The 17,166-nt window shown below is 39.4% G+C and overlaps 1 protein-coding gene across 1 annotated transcript in view; it reads right to left on the bottom strand.

The window, feature by feature from the left end:
- Positions 1-17,166, bottom strand: part of DNAJC24 (DnaJ heat shock protein family (Hsp40) member C24) — a 35,973-nt gene that overhangs the window by 11,001 nt on the left and 7,806 nt on the right. The window contains exon 3 of the mRNA XM_052692503.1: positions 3,430-3,568. Coding sequence (XP_052548463.1) covers positions 3,430-3,568 — 139 coding nt within the window. The remainder of the gene's footprint in view (positions 1-3,429; positions 3,569-17,166) is intronic.

Below are 17,166 nucleotides of genomic sequence, written 5' to 3'. Positions count from 1 at the left end.
AGCCGTAAAATCCATGGCTAGAGATGGACATATAGTTGTGTCACTTAGAGTATGAGCTGGCACACTAAAGGCTCCAGTTAATGGCCATGCAAAAAGCTTAGTTTTGGTATAAGTGCTTTTTAAGAAGGAATTTTTGTAACAAGAACCAACTAACCCTCCCCCCCTCTTCAAAGGGACCTTGAATACAGAAAAGGGCTGGCAGGAACACCAAAGATAAAGTCCTGCTTTTGGGTTGGAACATCCAAATGCAACAGTTCTCTGTGAGACAAGTGGCCACTAAGCAGTTTTCCAGATGACCTTGGGATTCCAGTGGGCAACAGGCTGAGAACAAGTTAGCAGGGTGCTGCTAAGTGCACCCAGCATCTTTAGGGAGTCATTCTTATTACTGTTCTCTCTTGACGCTTTTGAGATGACATCTGATGCCTTGTGTCCAGTTTGAGGCTCCCCAGGACAAAGCACTGACATCCAGGGATAACCCCAGTCGCTACAGATATGGCGAAGGGTTGAGACAGAGCGTGCAAACGGAAGCCAAGAACAGGTTTTGCATCTCGCTGTCTGTAAGTGCTCAGTGAGGAGACTTCTTGGAAGGATGCTAAGCAAGTGACACGGGATGCAAGGAGCCCTTCCATTTAACTTGGTTAAAAATACTGGAACAGGCTGTCAAAAAAGCTGTGGCATCTCTATCCTTAGAGAAACCAAAAAAGGACTGGAGAAGGTCTGAGCAACTGATCTGTGCCAGCTGTGAGATGGGTCCAGATGGCCCACGAAGGTCCTTTCCCATCTCAGTGAGTCTCTGAGTTTTTTGTGCTTTCAAACTGTGACGTAAACACTTTGAAATGTACTTTCAAGGCTCAAATGACTTTACTATGAAAACTGCAGAACAAGTTGTTTGCAACCTAAATTCACCAAAAAGCTTTTTGGTGACTTTTGCTGTTTGATTTTAAATGTATATTCCTCTTTTCTAAATAGAAAAGAAATAATGGAAAGCTTCTAAGGAGAAAATCTGTTGAGGAAAGAAGTCCATTGTTAATAGGTACACTGTGATGCAGCCCCCAGAGCCCCAAAGATCTCTATGATGCCTTCAGAAAAAAGCAGTATTAAGATATAAAAGCATCTTTACTTGTTATTATCAAAGACTTAAAAACAAACAAACAAACAAAAAAAAGACAGAAAAACCCCGCAACCAGAAAAAAGCCATAGATTCCATAGTCTTCAAGTTTCTATGAATTCTCAGGCCACTGAATACCTAAGCTCAGTAATTAACGATGATTTAATCTAACACAGTAAAGCACATACAAATCAGCAATATCTGCTATGGGGAAAAGACTGCAGTGCAGGGGATTCTTCCTGTGGCTGCCATACACACACACATGCACGCTGCCATCTTCACATTCTGCTTCCTCGGCTTTGCAGTCTTACTAACTTGCTATATTATCTTTCTCATCACTGTTCCCCTTAGCTGCTGTCTCAGTGCCTTTGTTTCTGTGAGCCCTTACAGCAGCGTCGACAAATTTGTCTGGAATCATGACTTCAGAAGCATCTTGACAGGCATTCAAAGAGCTGGATTTTATTTCATTGTCATTTTGCTGCTAGGGAACATGCTACAAAGGATGCATCAACACTGCACATGTATGTTGTGTGTTTGCCTGAGTTTGAAACGCTGTGTCCTTTTGGAATAGGCTGCTCTGTACTGGAATGTGCCCATCCTATTTCCTCACCATTACCAAATACCCACGTAAAAGAAATGGTTTTCCTTATTTGCTCTTTTAAAAACAACAACCAAACATCGAGGTGGCTTTTGGAGTAACTCATCTAGATGCAGAGGAATCTCTGTAAATACAGAGGACGTCCAAAATAAGCAGAAATGTCCTTAAATCCCATGGCAGTACTAAGTACTTTGTTAAATCTTCATGTGTTTCCCCTTAGTTAATAGCCTTACCTGATCCAAGAAAATTTGAAATTAGCTGTATTTAGGTAAAGTTTAATTTAGGTAAAGTTGGCTACGTATAAGAAAAACTTGCAACTCAATCTTTAAAATTTCATCTTTTTTCTGTGCACGTATAATTAATGAAAATGGAGGACACAGTTGATACTTCAAGTGCAGTACAATGAGAACAGAAATTCCTGTTCTGGCACCACAGCAGACATTTGAAAAATAAGACTGAGATAAGTTATTTAGGATGGACCCTAATACTGTTTACAGAAGAAATCAGCACAGGATCAATTTTTTCCTTTCTTCTTAAATATCTATTTCCTTTTTTCCTTTTTTAGCCCCTCCCACCCTCTTTTCAAAACCCACACAAAGCCTGAAATACAAGATTATTTAACTGGAGAATTCATACTGGGCATACACAATTCTATATCACTCTTTTTATCCTGCAGTGATGCACATCTACCGGAATGACTAAGCCTTTGTTTCTCAAAGTTCTGCTATCCGCAGCGGCAGGGGAGTTAAAAATCAGCACAAGAGAGAAAGGTCTGATGGTGTGCCAATGTACAATGGAAGAGAATTCAATAACAAGCTGCAGAGACAGTGGGCTTTTATCAGACACATTCAGAAGTGATGGTGGCTACACGTCAATGCCGGACCAGAGTGTGTTACTGCAGAGTGCGACTGAGTGTTTTCCCCACAGGCAGTACACTATTATTGACTCCCCCCATTAACATGTAGGGTGGATATACATTTATTGAAGGTTCTAATGGAAGGCTGAGGGACTCCTATCCCGAGGCCAGAGCAGAAAGACAGCCTATCACTTCATGTAATGGTAGCCCATGTGTGACAGACCTGACCTACATTTCCCCCCTTTCTTTCTCACAACAGCCTGTCACTGTTTTAAGAAGCTATTTTCTGAGAGGTATGAAAAGAAATGCATGCTAGAGCTGCCCAGTTAATGTGCTATATTGGAATACTGTTTATAAACTTGCTTTAGACTAATTTACAATGCAGACGAATTATGAGAGCTACCTTAAACAAAGAGCCAGAAAGAACGTGCCGTAACGACTCAGAAGGGCTTGCATACCGTGCACACCGAGCACCAGATATAAACTAAATAATGCCTGCATCTAAAATACTGCAATCTAATGTAGAACGGGACCCCAGTTCAAAATAAATAAACGAGGAACGCTTAATGAAGCTGCCTTAATAAGTTAAAAAGGGGTAAGGTCTATAATTAGTATAAATCCCATATTCCGATTATTAGGAATAATGCCACCTAATGTTTCGTTGGAGGCAATTTGGTGTTTTCACTATCTAATGTATGTGTAGCAAAAGCTATAAATAATGGATCCACGTTTGAAAGTAGGACAAGAGTGAAAGAAACATTTGGTTCAGCAACAAACAGCATTTTAAAATACCATCTCACTGCAACTCCCAGACCCTGCTTATTTAAAGAGCTGCTGCCACCACAGCACTCCTTGGCAGGAACCTACCACGCTGCTGCAGGTCATACTCTTTTTTTGTCTCTTCATTCCCTAGAATTTTCCACGCTTGATCAATTTCGATGAACCTCTGCACACGCTCCTCCACTTCTCCTGCTGGCACATCTGCCTTCTGTTTGTCTGGGTGATACTGCCAATCAAAAAAAAAAATAGATTAAAAAAAGTTGAGGGGAGCGGAAGAGAGAAGGGGTGGAAGAGGAATGATCAATAATGCATTTGATATTCAGCTAAAAGGACAGGGAAAAAAAAGGAGAAGCTATGAGCTAAGGTGCCAAAGGAAGGGAGACGATGATTGCGGGCACAAGAGAAAACTGCCTATTTAATTAGACCAGTGAAATGGCAACCAAATCACCAGTGGCACAAATGTCACCATGTGCACTGACTGGCAAATCTGCTGATGGAATCATTGGTCTTATGGACACTTCACCTAGAGAGAGAACGGCCACGACAAACAGAAATAGGTGCAGAGGACTCTAACACAGGAACAAGGGGAGATGTTGCAGGTGCTGACATCTTTGTAAAATTACACGTAGCCGATTTCAGCAATGCCACCATTTACTTAACTCTACTGCAGGTGAACTGAATAATGTGTTGCATGTAAGTAGGCTTTTTGACCATTATTTCAGACAGTAAAAAGAACATACATGATCAAATTCATAGTAATTTATAAAGCATGTAGTTCTACTTTTGAAAATATGCCTCAGCATCTTTAATTTCTTGCAGTTCAGTGAATCAACAGCCCTTCCAAATATTTAAAGTCATGGATCACTGGCTACAGAAAGTATGTCATTTTATTAAGAAATGGTTATTCAAGGACATAACTGCCAGAAAGCCTACATCCTATTGGCAATAATAAGAGAAATGGCATCACTTTTTTAAACCATTTGCAGCTACTGGTTCTGAGCAGAGCATTCTGTCTTCTTTTTGGTTCCAGTGTCGTCTGGGAAGTAATCCTCAAAGCACCACCTTCCTGTATGCCTAGTTCTCAAAATATCCCTCGTTCCGGAGCTTTAACTTCTGCCCCTTATATTAACATCAGTTTGGGCCCTGACTTGTACAACAAATGTTTTCAGGCTTGGAAAATCTCTTATACAAGCGTTTCAGTAGATTTCTGATTAACTGAATTCCACTGGTTTACTTTACAATTCAATATGGAAAGACAAGAAGACTAACATAGCCTGTGCTTTACAGGACCCAAAATTTGAAAGGAGTCCATGTGGGCACTAACAGGTGCTAACTGTCATTTGCACTGGTGGGTGTTATCCGTGTCAATCCCCAATCCAACCTAAGAGCAAAATGCTCATCTTCAACTCTTTTCCACGTACCTTTCTCCATATACACCTGAGAGCACAAAATGTGCACACAAATGGGTGCTTTTGGCATGGAAAGCACACTTGAAGTTACCCCCGTGTTTGGGACTAAACGCTGCCTTGCAACTTGCTGAAAATACAACTGAAGCAGTTGTGATCTGAGAGTTTATTTACAGATATCCCCACTCTGCCTCCCCAGCTGAAGATGACAGAATTCTAAGGCACGGAAAAACAAAAACCAACAAACAAAAAGGAGGTAATTATATTTAATATTCTAAATAGCCAATTAAAAAATGAGTAATCACACCTTTACTTGGTAGGCACTAAACTCAGGCTTCTGCTATCATACATCACATTGTATTGCTAAAGCTATTTCAAAGCATCATTTTTCAAATCCATTTTTCTGAAACCACGGCTTTTCCAATTGTATTTTAGTTGACAATTGATTGCATATCACATGTGAAAGGTCTTCTTTTATAACCAGTGCTTAATAAGAATATGAAACAAAACAGTTCACATTAAAGGCTTACATGATTTGCTTTTACAGAATCACAGAACGGCCAGGGTTGGAAGGGACCTCAAGGATCATGAATCTCCAACCCCCTGCCTCATGCAGGGCCACCAACCTCCACATTTCATAGCAGCCCAGGCTGCCCAGGGCCATGATATTTTCAAAATATGAACATATTTTTAGGTAGGTATTCCGCAGTTATTCCTCAAAGCAAAATTTTACCTAAAAAACATTAATGAATTATTTAAAAGTTCAGATGTTATTATTTAAAATTGATTCCCTAAATATGTATGTAATTATCCCTAAAATATTGGAGGGATATTTTAGGGATAATTACAGTACATATTAAAAAAAAAAAAAGTTGTATGACTGCTACATATTTTATTGCCCTTGCCAGTGAACACTCCCCTGCAAGTTTACATGCAAAAGAACATTTGAAGTAAATAGGCCTACCCAAGGAGTGCTGTACCAGACTTTGTGCTACTGAAATCTCATTAGCTCCAGTTGAATAGCAGCATCACAAAACCACTGCTCTTATTACTGTATGTTTGGATAGGCCACACCTTCTCTTTCAGCTTCTTACAGGCGACCGATTGCCCAAAACAGCACTAAGATCATCAGCTTCTCTCCTGCCAAGGACACCTGAGAAAAGCAGCCCACCAAACTGGTTACACTTTTCCTTTGCTGCACTACAACTGACAGACTGAAAAATGTTTTTGGAAGTGTCATAAAAATGCTCTGGAAAAACAATAATGAATGCAGAAAGGCTTTTGTGTTCATTTCTTAAATGAAGTGTTAAGATACGTTACTCTTCAGGTTCATCCTTCAGCTTTTATTGCCTATAGAACCAATAACTACGTTGCAGGGCATTTACTGATTAAATCTTCATGCTTTCTGAAAGTATTTTCTCCTCCTTGTCTTGGAGCTATTGCTCTGCTACCATCTGATAAACTTAGCCTTTCCCTCTACACTGAGAAAAATCCTCAAACTTCTGCTCTTTCACTTTGAACCTTTAATTTCCTGTTTCACTTGCACTTGTTTCGGACCTGTTCTCATTGACTCCCTTATCCTACTGTCCAGCTTGCGGATCAAAATACAAGAATACTTTCCTTTGAAGCAAAAATCCATTCATGATTCAGCTACCCATGCTGTCCTATATCGTCTGTAAGGTAACAAATGAGCTGTCCTCTTTTCCAGCCATTTTAGACCCTCGTCAGGCAGATCAGACACCAGCCACGCTGACAAACTTTCAACCAACCCACCAGTATCTGCCCTTTGTGCACAGTACTCTTGTCAGTGCTTCAGACTTTAATCAAACTCTTTTGTGGCACTGTCTTCCATCCTTAGATGCCATATTCACGCTTCCAATGCTTTTCCATCTCCAGTTTACCCTTCAGAAGAGCTGCCTCAACACCAGCCAGGAGTTTTGTTCTGAGGAAGTTTAAATCTGATCTATGCCTCTGATCTCCTCCTCCCATTCAGCTTTATTTCTAAGCTAATCTCAGCTGTGAACACGTTACGAGCTGTATGATGAAAACAGACAAGCCTGTTTTCTACTCGACTTGCCTCCTCCTACAGGAACGGAACTATTGCTCGTGTCTCCTTATGTATGGCCAGTTGTAAGCTCTTACTCAAAATGTTAGTGCCTACCAGCACCTCCTACAAGATCTCTTCTCAAAATCTGTGCAAATTATCTTCCTGTCATTCATACTTGCCACTTGAGCACTATTTTCAGCTGTGTTACTGCACTTAGGCTGTATTTCTCTTTCTAGCTACATATGCACAATGTTTTTGAAGGAACAGTGTTTCCATAAAGATAGCTTTTTGCTGATCATTCATGTGTTTGCTTTGGGACGGTTTTCTTTCTGAACCCAGCAATAACATTTACCAACATGTTACTACGTAATGGAACTCGATAAAAACAAATAAGGATGTCTACAAAATAATTTGTAGACTGTTTCCAGAAATTACTCCGTCAGTCAGGTACTGATGTGGGCTTCTAAGCAAGTAGTCTACTAACTTCTTATTGATTCTTGCAGCTATAAGGGCATTGCCTTACATTAATAGCCAGTGTCTTCAGAACAGTAGTTGCAACATTTGCTTTAGCATTACAGTAATCATAAACAAGTTAAACAATTCCCAATTTTTTGGGTTTTCACCCACATCACTTACAGAAAGGACCCAAAACATGCTATATATAGCACAGTCAACTGCTACAGTCTTTATTTCTGCCCACTTTATACTCTGTGAAGAGTATAAAGGTCCATTGGTCCATTTTGCACTTTAAGAATTGAAAAATCAATCGCTGATCCGCATGGAAGTTAATGAAGACCACCTGGTCACTGTATCTGGGCAACCATGTGCACAGAGCTTTAGAACTCATTGCACAGGATGGGAAACTAAGATAGTTGGCTGAGTTTTGGTTGCACAAATCAAGCAACACAGGTGACACACAAAGGTCCCTGTCCTCCTAGCTCCTGTACAAGTTACTTAACTTCATGCAGTAAAGGTAATGGGATTGATTGATTTTAATCAAATTCAAATTAGCAAGCAGAAAATTTTTAGTTAAATCAATTTAATGTACATTCCTTATTGGTGCTAATGAACTCACTCTTCAAAAGAAATTTACAGTGCCCAGGGAGAATCAGCTTAACACGACGATTTATTGGAGGGGTGAAGCATACAGCCATGGTTTTATGCTAGACTGCAGTCTCTTGCTGAACTATGGAATACATGATAACTACTCTGCATTACATAGTCAAACTTTCATTCATAAGTACTCTTCTGTGTGACAAATGACAAGGGTGATGTTCAGAAAAGGTTAAAGATTACTATTTCTTGTCATTTGTTACTTACTGCACTACAGTGATGACTTTGTCCAAAAAGGATATTTATTTTAAAATCCGAAGATGCACCACATCTCCAGTTCCATACATCGAAACAGGAGGCTTTATCTTCTCCTACTGCTATTGCTACAGCCAGATTTTTATTTTAACTGTGGAAAAGTGCTTTAATTTGTTACTATGTATTTTATAGATAACTAAGAGCTCTTACTTGGCTAAATTTAATTGGTATGTCTTACATTTGTGCTTCATTTCAGTAGGGAGGTGTATGTATAATTGCAGATACAAGGCTAGAGATTTGACTGAAGTTCTTAAGTGAATCAAGTCAAAAGATTTTAAAGAGATTACTTACATGAATTCAAATACCCACACGACTTTGCAGGAACTACATCTAGTGACTAAATATGGGTCAGTGATGGAGTATCTCTCAGCATCCTTCCCCGTCTTAGACATCCAGCAGTAGCCATGACAAATTTACAGTCTGACAGTATTGTTCAACATAATGCACCCAGCAATAAGAGGTCTAGAAAGCATGAATTGTTTGGTTTTGTTGTGGTGGGTATTCTCTCTTTTCTTTTTTCTTACCATAAATGTAACAGAAAGTGTTCCTGACTTACAGTGCAACGACAGTATTTCCTGGAACTTGGAAAAAGAACTGCATTTGTATTCAAAAATAAGCAGTGCCAAAGAAATGTGGTCACGGTCAGGAGGAGCTCAACCCAAACACTGCAGATAAAGCACTGCTTGGTATCTGGCGTAGCTACCATTTTTTGTGAATGACAGGAGTGAATTAAAATTGCAAACAGAAGAGGTAATAGTTGAGAAATGCTGTAAAGAGCTGGCTGGATTAACTATGTAAGAGTGAAAGTGACTGTGGATTAGCACTGGGAACGATGAGATAACAGCAGTGCACACCATCGACGTCCATTCCAATGATGGGAGAGTTAAATGAGTATAAGTGGACACAGCAGTTGGATTTTACACTGTTCAGATAAAAAAAAATGCCATTATATTCAAATTCCAGATTCACAGAGTGGAATCCAACAGAATGAGATTCTGACTGCTAACTGGAATTGTAAAGATTACCAAGCCTTTTTAAAATCTCATCGTCAATATTTGGAGGGGGGGAGTGGGCAAAGGGGGAGGGGGGAAGGGGGAAGGATGGTCAATCTGTATATTAGCCAGTATATTCAAATTTCAGAGTCCAAACTCTCTCTCAGTGTCAATATGGCCATTTGTTTAGTTAATACCAGACTTTTTCTTTTTTTTCTTCATTCCACAGTACAAACCCTAAAATTTTAAAGGCGATATGTATGAACATATAGAAAACCTCATACGAACTGTCTTGTTCTATTCCAAGTTCAGCAACAATCAGGAGCGTTGCACTAAAAGCCAACACACAGAAATAATTACTAGTATGTATGCCTCCTGCAATACAACACAGCTCAAGAATTTCAACAAAAGAGCAACGTGCACGAGATAACATGAACACATCAAAATTGCCAACTAAGTTTAAAAACATTTCTCATACGCTCTATGCATTATTAACTGTGACTGTTATTATCTACAAGTTAAGCTAACGAGGTCAGGACACAAACTATCAGTGTTCCCATCTGACACAAGTATTCGTAGGTCCATGTAAATTTGTCTGTAGACTACAGAGCTCATCACAACACTTCGCATCTTGCTAAAAGAAAACTGCAAGACAGTCAACATTACACAGGACAAATCTGTTAATATGCTTAATTTCCCACTGTAGTCTGTAAGTTCTTGCTACATTTCTGTATCTGAAGAAAAAAATAGAGTAAATTTAATGGCAGATTGTTCTGAAGAGGAAAGCCTTTTGCTCCCGCTTACCACGTATGTAGTAAATACCAGTTCTTGTACTGAGACTTGCCAATAAATCTCACCCCCAACACAGAGTGTCTGTTCATAGTCAGATTTTGGCTGCTGTGCCACAAATGCCAACAAAGGGACCAATTAATGAAAACTTTCTTGATACGTTCCCAGTGGATGAATGTCCGCCTTGCAGAAGGTACTCTGACAACATTCATCTCACACAGGCCAAATGGCTGCTCTGTGGTAGCAATTAAGACACCACCAGCCTTGGCTAGATTTAAACCAACAACCAAATCTGTGTAGGTCTGACCAAATGCTCACAGGAATCAAGAGGTTTTAACTTTTGAGGAAGAGCTGGACTGTGTCATACACCTGCATCCACCTCTGCAACTATTTACAGGCTATGTGGACAGACTTCTTAGAAAGAATTTACAGTTCTTAAAGCAAGACTCCTTAATCTGGCCACGTGGCCACTGTGCTTAAGCCACATCTATAAACATGTAAGAAATCAACAGCTCTTCTAAATCACGTCTGGAATCTAAACAGTACAGCAGGCTGTAGATGGGTATTCAACCTGTCTTTTCCTCATTTCACAAAAAGTCAGAGTTCAATCTTGCTATGATTCCCACAGCTTTGGAATCAAGTGTGGACAATTCAGCCCAGTGCAGCATCTCTCTTTCTAGAATTTGATTTGGAAACTAGAAGAGTTTTGTTGCTGCTAATGCTTCGTTCAGAAGGGCCCATCTGAAAGTCTCTTACCATGAAGCGTGAACATAAGAGATTAATGTGATAGCTAGTGGAAAAATCTTGCTTCTGTGGCAAGGTCACACTGACTTCAGGTTTTTGACAACGGGAACCTTTCTTAAAATGCCTGTCAGGAAGTTTGAAGTGTGGCTGCTCACAGCCCCAGACCTCAAGAAAGTGCGTCCTCTTCTTCACCCTGCTCCCCAGCAGAGCTGCAAATTTCCAGTTCTATACTGTGGCATCATAAGGCTCATCAGAATATTTTTGATTAAATTATACTGTCGGTTTTTAAAGCTCCAGAGCAATTTACAGAGCACCAAAAGATAAAGCTGGACACAGCACAAAAGAAGGAATCGTATAATGCAACTGAAACATGCCGGGAACTACCTAATGCTTTTAAAGTTCACTCTTTTGTTACTTTTACCTACACTGCCACACTGAATCCCACAGATCAGCACATAATAGAATTAACATATGTATTCAGCATTACCTACACTATATATTTGAGCTATCAGAAAAATGTAACATACACTCGGCCCTTGCCCTGTGGCACTCCCTGGAAAGTCACAGAAAGAAGCCATTCTGCAACTTCACCATCTGAAACTATTAAACTGGGTCACGATTAAAGAACACTTCCACATTTCACAAAGATCTAAGAGATCTATTTGAAAAATTATTCTAAAACAGACATTGGCTTATTTTAGTAGAACAGAGAAACTTAAGCTGGAGGGAAAAAGGAATTAATTTTGAAAAGATGATTTCAACATGTAAATATTAAACTTTCCTGCTATCACAGGAGGAGAGAGAATTTCTGAATGAACAATATGAATTAATTATCAATAGATTCATAAACAAAAAGGGAAAAAGTTACTCCCAGTAGCCAGGTAAGGCTGGCAGTACTGGAAAGGCACTTGGAGCCTTTCATGACAAAACCACTTAATTTTCAAGTGAAAACCAATTTCAAACACATACTAGAAAAACAGAGCAGAACCTTAAAGCCTTGTGGTGCTACCTGCTCTTAAACTAATTTCACTGCATCACATGAGCCATCAGGCACTGCTCCAGAAAGCAGAAAGGAAAACTGCATACTTTTATTTTAAATATTCATTTCATCTAGTCCCATAATTTGCAATTTGCCTCTTAAATAAAATAAAAAGACCTAAACAAATGAAAGGTTCCACGATTTTTAAGAAGCCTTATACAAAACAAAGGCTTGATGCTTTGAATGGCTGTGATGCGTCAAGCACTCTCAGCCTTCCCCAAGATACCAGTGAAAAGTGAAGGCTTTCATCACAAAAACAGAAAATCAGAAAATTTCCCTCACTGGAGCTGCACTCAAACATTCCTTTAGGTTTTCTACAGGTTTATTTTGCAAATAAAGGTCTCATAAAGCAGTCATCCTGAAGCGCTGTGCTCTGTGGCCTATATGGTTCATCAGGTACTAATTAGATAGCATGTTCTGTCAACACTTTCCTGCTCTTCTTCTATTAATTGATCATCCTGCCAAATTAATACAATGCAGCACCCCTTCCAAACTCCTTGAGCTTCTTGTGAGAAAGAAGGATAAGGAGAGGGGAAAAAAACACCTCTAAGAGGTCACGAGGTAACTGCATTTCTGCAGGATCTGGAGTGACAATAAAAACACTGTGATGAAAAGTTATTTATGGTCCTACCGACATTTTCTTCAACCTCTTAGAAAAATAAATGAAAAACACAAGTATAAAATAACACGCTTCATCTAACAGGTTATATTAACTTTAGAAGTGGCTACAAGTGATGAAAAGATTGCAGAAATAAATACGCATGGCCAGTAATGGCATAGACCTAATCAGATCATTTGCAGTTAATAGTGTCTATTCGGAAAAAAGGAAGGAATACTATGCAGAAACTGGAGCAAGCTGATCTCACCTATGTATCTCAGAGCCCAAACGGCTGCCCTTACAGCCCCATAACGTCCGAATATCCAATGGTATTTTATAAAAAACTGCAAGAAATAATACGCACGTATTCTCCACTGATTAGACTGCAATAAAAACTGCAGGAGAGAAAAAACAAACGACAAAGCAGTTGCCAAATACAACACACTACTGCCACCTAATGCTTAGCAGAAGGTTGCATCGCAAACACTGCATTGTCTCTGCGCCGCACTGGCGTTGTGAAAAATGGAGACGAGAGAAAACAAAGTTTACAATGGTTCGTAAGTATCTCCTTCACAGTGCCTCCCATGCAGGCTTTCTAAACTGAACTGACGTGATCATATCCTGTCTTGCATACAAAGACTAATGTGCAAGATGAATGTTAAGTGGGTCGAACACGAGGTGCTTAATCTGTAAAAATGCCAGGGATGCAGTGCATGCATTTAATTATCATACCCACATAAAGAGGTACGAGGGCATTCACCTGATCAGAGTCCACACTTGTTTACATCCACGTAAGCTGTTGGTAACTGAGAAGACAGTAGCACAATTCAGCCTCGAAAAGCTTCCACCAGCAAGTATTCGGGAAGGAAAAGAAAAAAGAGAGGTGTGGTCTCGCGCTACAACAGCACAAAACAAAATCACACTGAAAGTACTTTTCTTATTGGAGCGATCTTGCAACAAAACACTCTCTGTGAAACGTGAAACTTGTTCACTTCCATGAAAAGAATGATTCCAGGTCTTAAACTTGCTTTCGTAGCCCACAGTCAGTCTTTTCAACGTGTTCACTCAATTGGCAGAAGTTAGCAGGGAACATGGGCGGAGCCTGTTTGTCCCACTTGTAAAGACGAGGAACAAAGTGAAGCGTTCCTTGTGACATTCAATCTGTTCATACAGAAGTGGATTAAAATTCCCCCAAAGTATGTCTGTCCAAAGGCAGCTTGACAAAAGAGCAAGGAATTTATTTTCTGGATTCATTAATTCAATCCATCTCCTCTTCCTTTTTCTTCCACCCAAAACAAACAAACTTTTAGCTTTTTCACAACTTCAGCCTTTTCCTACCTGATCTGGTTATTGATTTGCTCTGCTGCTTCCAGCTTCCACTCCAGGATGATTCTTTCTCATTGGGATTTTCCTCCTGGTTTCTCCTTATGCCTTACCTGTTCTATTGTATTTTTCTAGTATTGCTCAGTGATAAACCAGAAGGTGAAAACTGTACCCATTCTTCTCCTTTTTTCCTCCTGCAGTCTGCCCTAATCCCAAACTGTGAGGCAACCACCCATCTGAGCTCCCTACGTAACGTTCAACTTCTTGTAAGTTTTGCAATCATAATCCATCTTTCAGCACTTTCTGAACACCGATAACCACTTCTGCATGCAGCATCCAGCACAGCAGACCTCAAAGTTCATGAAGGTCAAATAAGAACCATTGGAAGAGAAATATTTCAGATATCATTGCTGCTGTAGCTGTTGCTGCAAGGAGATATTTGCTGTGACTCAAGGCATTTCTAGAAAGTAGTCATCAGTTGGACACAAGGAAGGAAAAAGAGAGCTTTCTGTAAGATTTAATTACTCACCACTCAGTGACTACTTCAAAAGAAAACACCCACAAATATCCCAACATAGTTTATTTTAAAAATGAACAGATTTTAGAAGCTATTATTAAAGGTACACAGCAGTGCCTAACAGTTATGCAGACCACAGAACTGACATTCACCAACACAGCGTAGTAAAAACTCAGAGGTTTATACAGTCAATTCACTGCTGCCAATTCTTCAAAATTACTGGAGTCTTCAACAGTGCCATTACAACATAAAATCTCAGAATAAATTACATTGTCCTAATCTCATTAATTTGCCTTTTTATTTTTATTTTTTTTAAAGGCTAATCCACATTTTCTGCTTAATGTAATGTAATGTATGCTTTTCCTAAGCATACACGAAACTTCATCTATTCTCTCTCTGATTACCCAAGAAATTCACCATTACAGCTTTCACATTTGAATTCCCAGGTTGACAACCACAATTTCTAACCAAGGTGCTGCATGGTAATATTATACACTTAAAAATCTTAATCTTGTCAAGTTGGCCAGGAACCTGAGCTGAGAGACATCAGAAAGACGTGAAAATGTGTTTTTTCTCCTCTGCATTTAGTGTTTGCAGCCAAAATCCCTGTCTTTTGCATGCTTGGCTTTTGCTTTTAGCTGCAACAGTAGCAGAATTGGCAATGTGAGTTTCACTATATTTTATAGACGTAAATTTCAACTTCCATGGAAACAGTCACTTTCAGTTCAATGCTGCTTGCAAAGTCCCGTGGCTGCAGAGCCAGTCTCACACTATGGAGCTGCTCATCACCAATTACTGAAATGTAAGGATTGTAGCATGTAGAACTGCAATCCTTTTCTAATGCAACTGCTTTTATTGTTCTGCAGGATCACAATACTGCTGTTACTTCTGTTTCGACCTTTAGGACTCTCAGTCCTTTCACCCCTGCTATTTCTTCAGCTTGGAAAAAATAGAACCCCATTGGCCTGAGAAGAGTCCAACAAAACAGCATGAATTACCTCACATAACTTGCCTATCAACTACTCACATTCCTCATTTTTCAGCTCTAGAACAAAGTTGACATTAGAAACAATATGTAAAACTACCAGTTTTTATTGAGGAAAAGAGCCCACAACTGTTAGTGTATAAACAGAATCAAAGATTAACTTTCCCAATGAAAGTATAAAAAAAAGAGGAAAGAAAAGAGGAGCTGTTGCTACCAGAAAGCAGGACTTTCAAAACAGTTCCTTCTTCCCTTTTTTCTGCTTCCACGGCTCCTCACTTTGCTATGAAGAGCCACCCAAGAGCCTCACAAGCCACTTAAAACGCTTTTGGGAACTATACTGCAACACAGGAGGAAGTAAGGCAATAAAACAAGCAAAACATAGTAAGGGAAGGGAAGAAACAAACCATTTTAAAACTTAAGTAGTATAAAGGTGAAAATACAAAAGGAATTTTAAAGGTTATTTATGAAGTCCTGACCCTTTTTGCTCACAATTTACAGTATTGGATGTCACATTAAGTCACAGTTGTTGTAACGTGGCCCTAATCAAACAGTTATGGCAGTTACATGAAAGGTCAGAAAGCTAGTTTGGGCAAATGTGTTTTTCATATGAAGCAAAGGGAAAATCTTGTATTGTACAAACTAGAGCTGCTTAAAACACTGAAAAAAATGGGCATGAATTCTCCCGGCGACAGGGACTGGTAGTGGGTGAAGGAATGCCCACAGGATGCTGTTTCATGGCTAAGAAGCATCTGGCAGAAGGGCAGGGACAGACAGGTAGGGCCTTCAGCTGACACAGTGACTTGCAAGATGAAGACTTTTCCACAGCCTAGAAAGCCAACAGCTTTGATACCTGGCAACTGCTTGCGACTGCTGAGCACAAAGCAGCTTGTGAATTCGTTCTGCTGACCATCCGTAAACCAGTACTCCAAATCAAGGTGTACCACTACCTTTCAAATTCACTTGGAATGCCTCAACAGACAGACAATGGAAGAGGTCAGGTTTAAATATTATGCTTATCACCTGACTCCAAAATAATTTCAGTCTCTCCAGCACTTCAGCTTCAGAAGTCACTGTGGAAATTGAAGCTTGACGAGCAAACGACTAGCTTATATATTAGTGGACATAATTGCATAACACTTCTAAAGTTTTTGTTTCAATATTTATTTCAGCTTTCCCTATCACTGGTATTTGAAGCTATCCAGGATCTCAAAATGACAGGTTAGGCTCCAATCAAATTACAACTTTTAAAATAGATATGAAAAGCTAAACATTAACAGAATTAGAAAATATCTGTATGAAAAATCCGTGAAGATACATCCTACTTTTGTAGGCGACAGCTTAGCCTCAAAGATACCGTTAATAAACAACATCCAAGTGATGCAAACACAATGATTTCATATTTTAGTCAACACCAGAAAAGTCTACAACTTCATGAGAAGTCTCAGTACTTAAAGTCAGAGGCCGTTAAGCATGCTGTGCTTATAGCTGAAGGCACAAACGCTCCATTATTGCACAGATATCACTGCAGCATAAAGATTCTACTTCCAGTAATTTGAAAATGTTATGGCTGTGGTGATCAAACAATTCCAAACAATCCAAATAGCTACACAAAATCTAGCTTGGATTGGATTTACTCTCACCAAGTGCTTTCTTCAAGTCATTGTATCCGGACTGATTAATAGTTTGCTGTTAATTTAACTTATATGTTGATGATGGTAAAGGTTGGCAAATTTCTTCATGTGTAGTAAGGAAACAGTTTTTGCAGTGTATCCTCATAACTACCAAGATGACATTTTCCAAATGACTCAAGGAAATCACTCAGCAGAATTTCTGATTGATCTTTTTACCATTTCTATTTAATAAACGCTCTATACAGCCTTAGTCTTGACAGAATATCCACATTTTATGAAAGAATAGTCAGAGATGTAGATGAAAAGGTAAAATCACTATCCAGAATAGATCAGCAGCTGTAAAGGAATAATCCAAGGTTTGCTTCACTTGAGCTTCAATAATATC

The sequence above is a fragment of the Tympanuchus pallidicinctus genome, unplaced genomic scaffold, assembly GCF_026119805.1.
Source record: "Tympanuchus pallidicinctus isolate F22 unplaced genomic scaffold, pur_lepc_1.0 scaffold3, whole genome shotgun sequence".
Classification (NCBI taxonomy): domain Eukaryota; kingdom Metazoa; phylum Chordata; class Aves; order Galliformes; family Phasianidae; genus Tympanuchus; species Tympanuchus pallidicinctus.
This window is presented reverse-complemented; position numbering and strand designations above follow the sequence as displayed.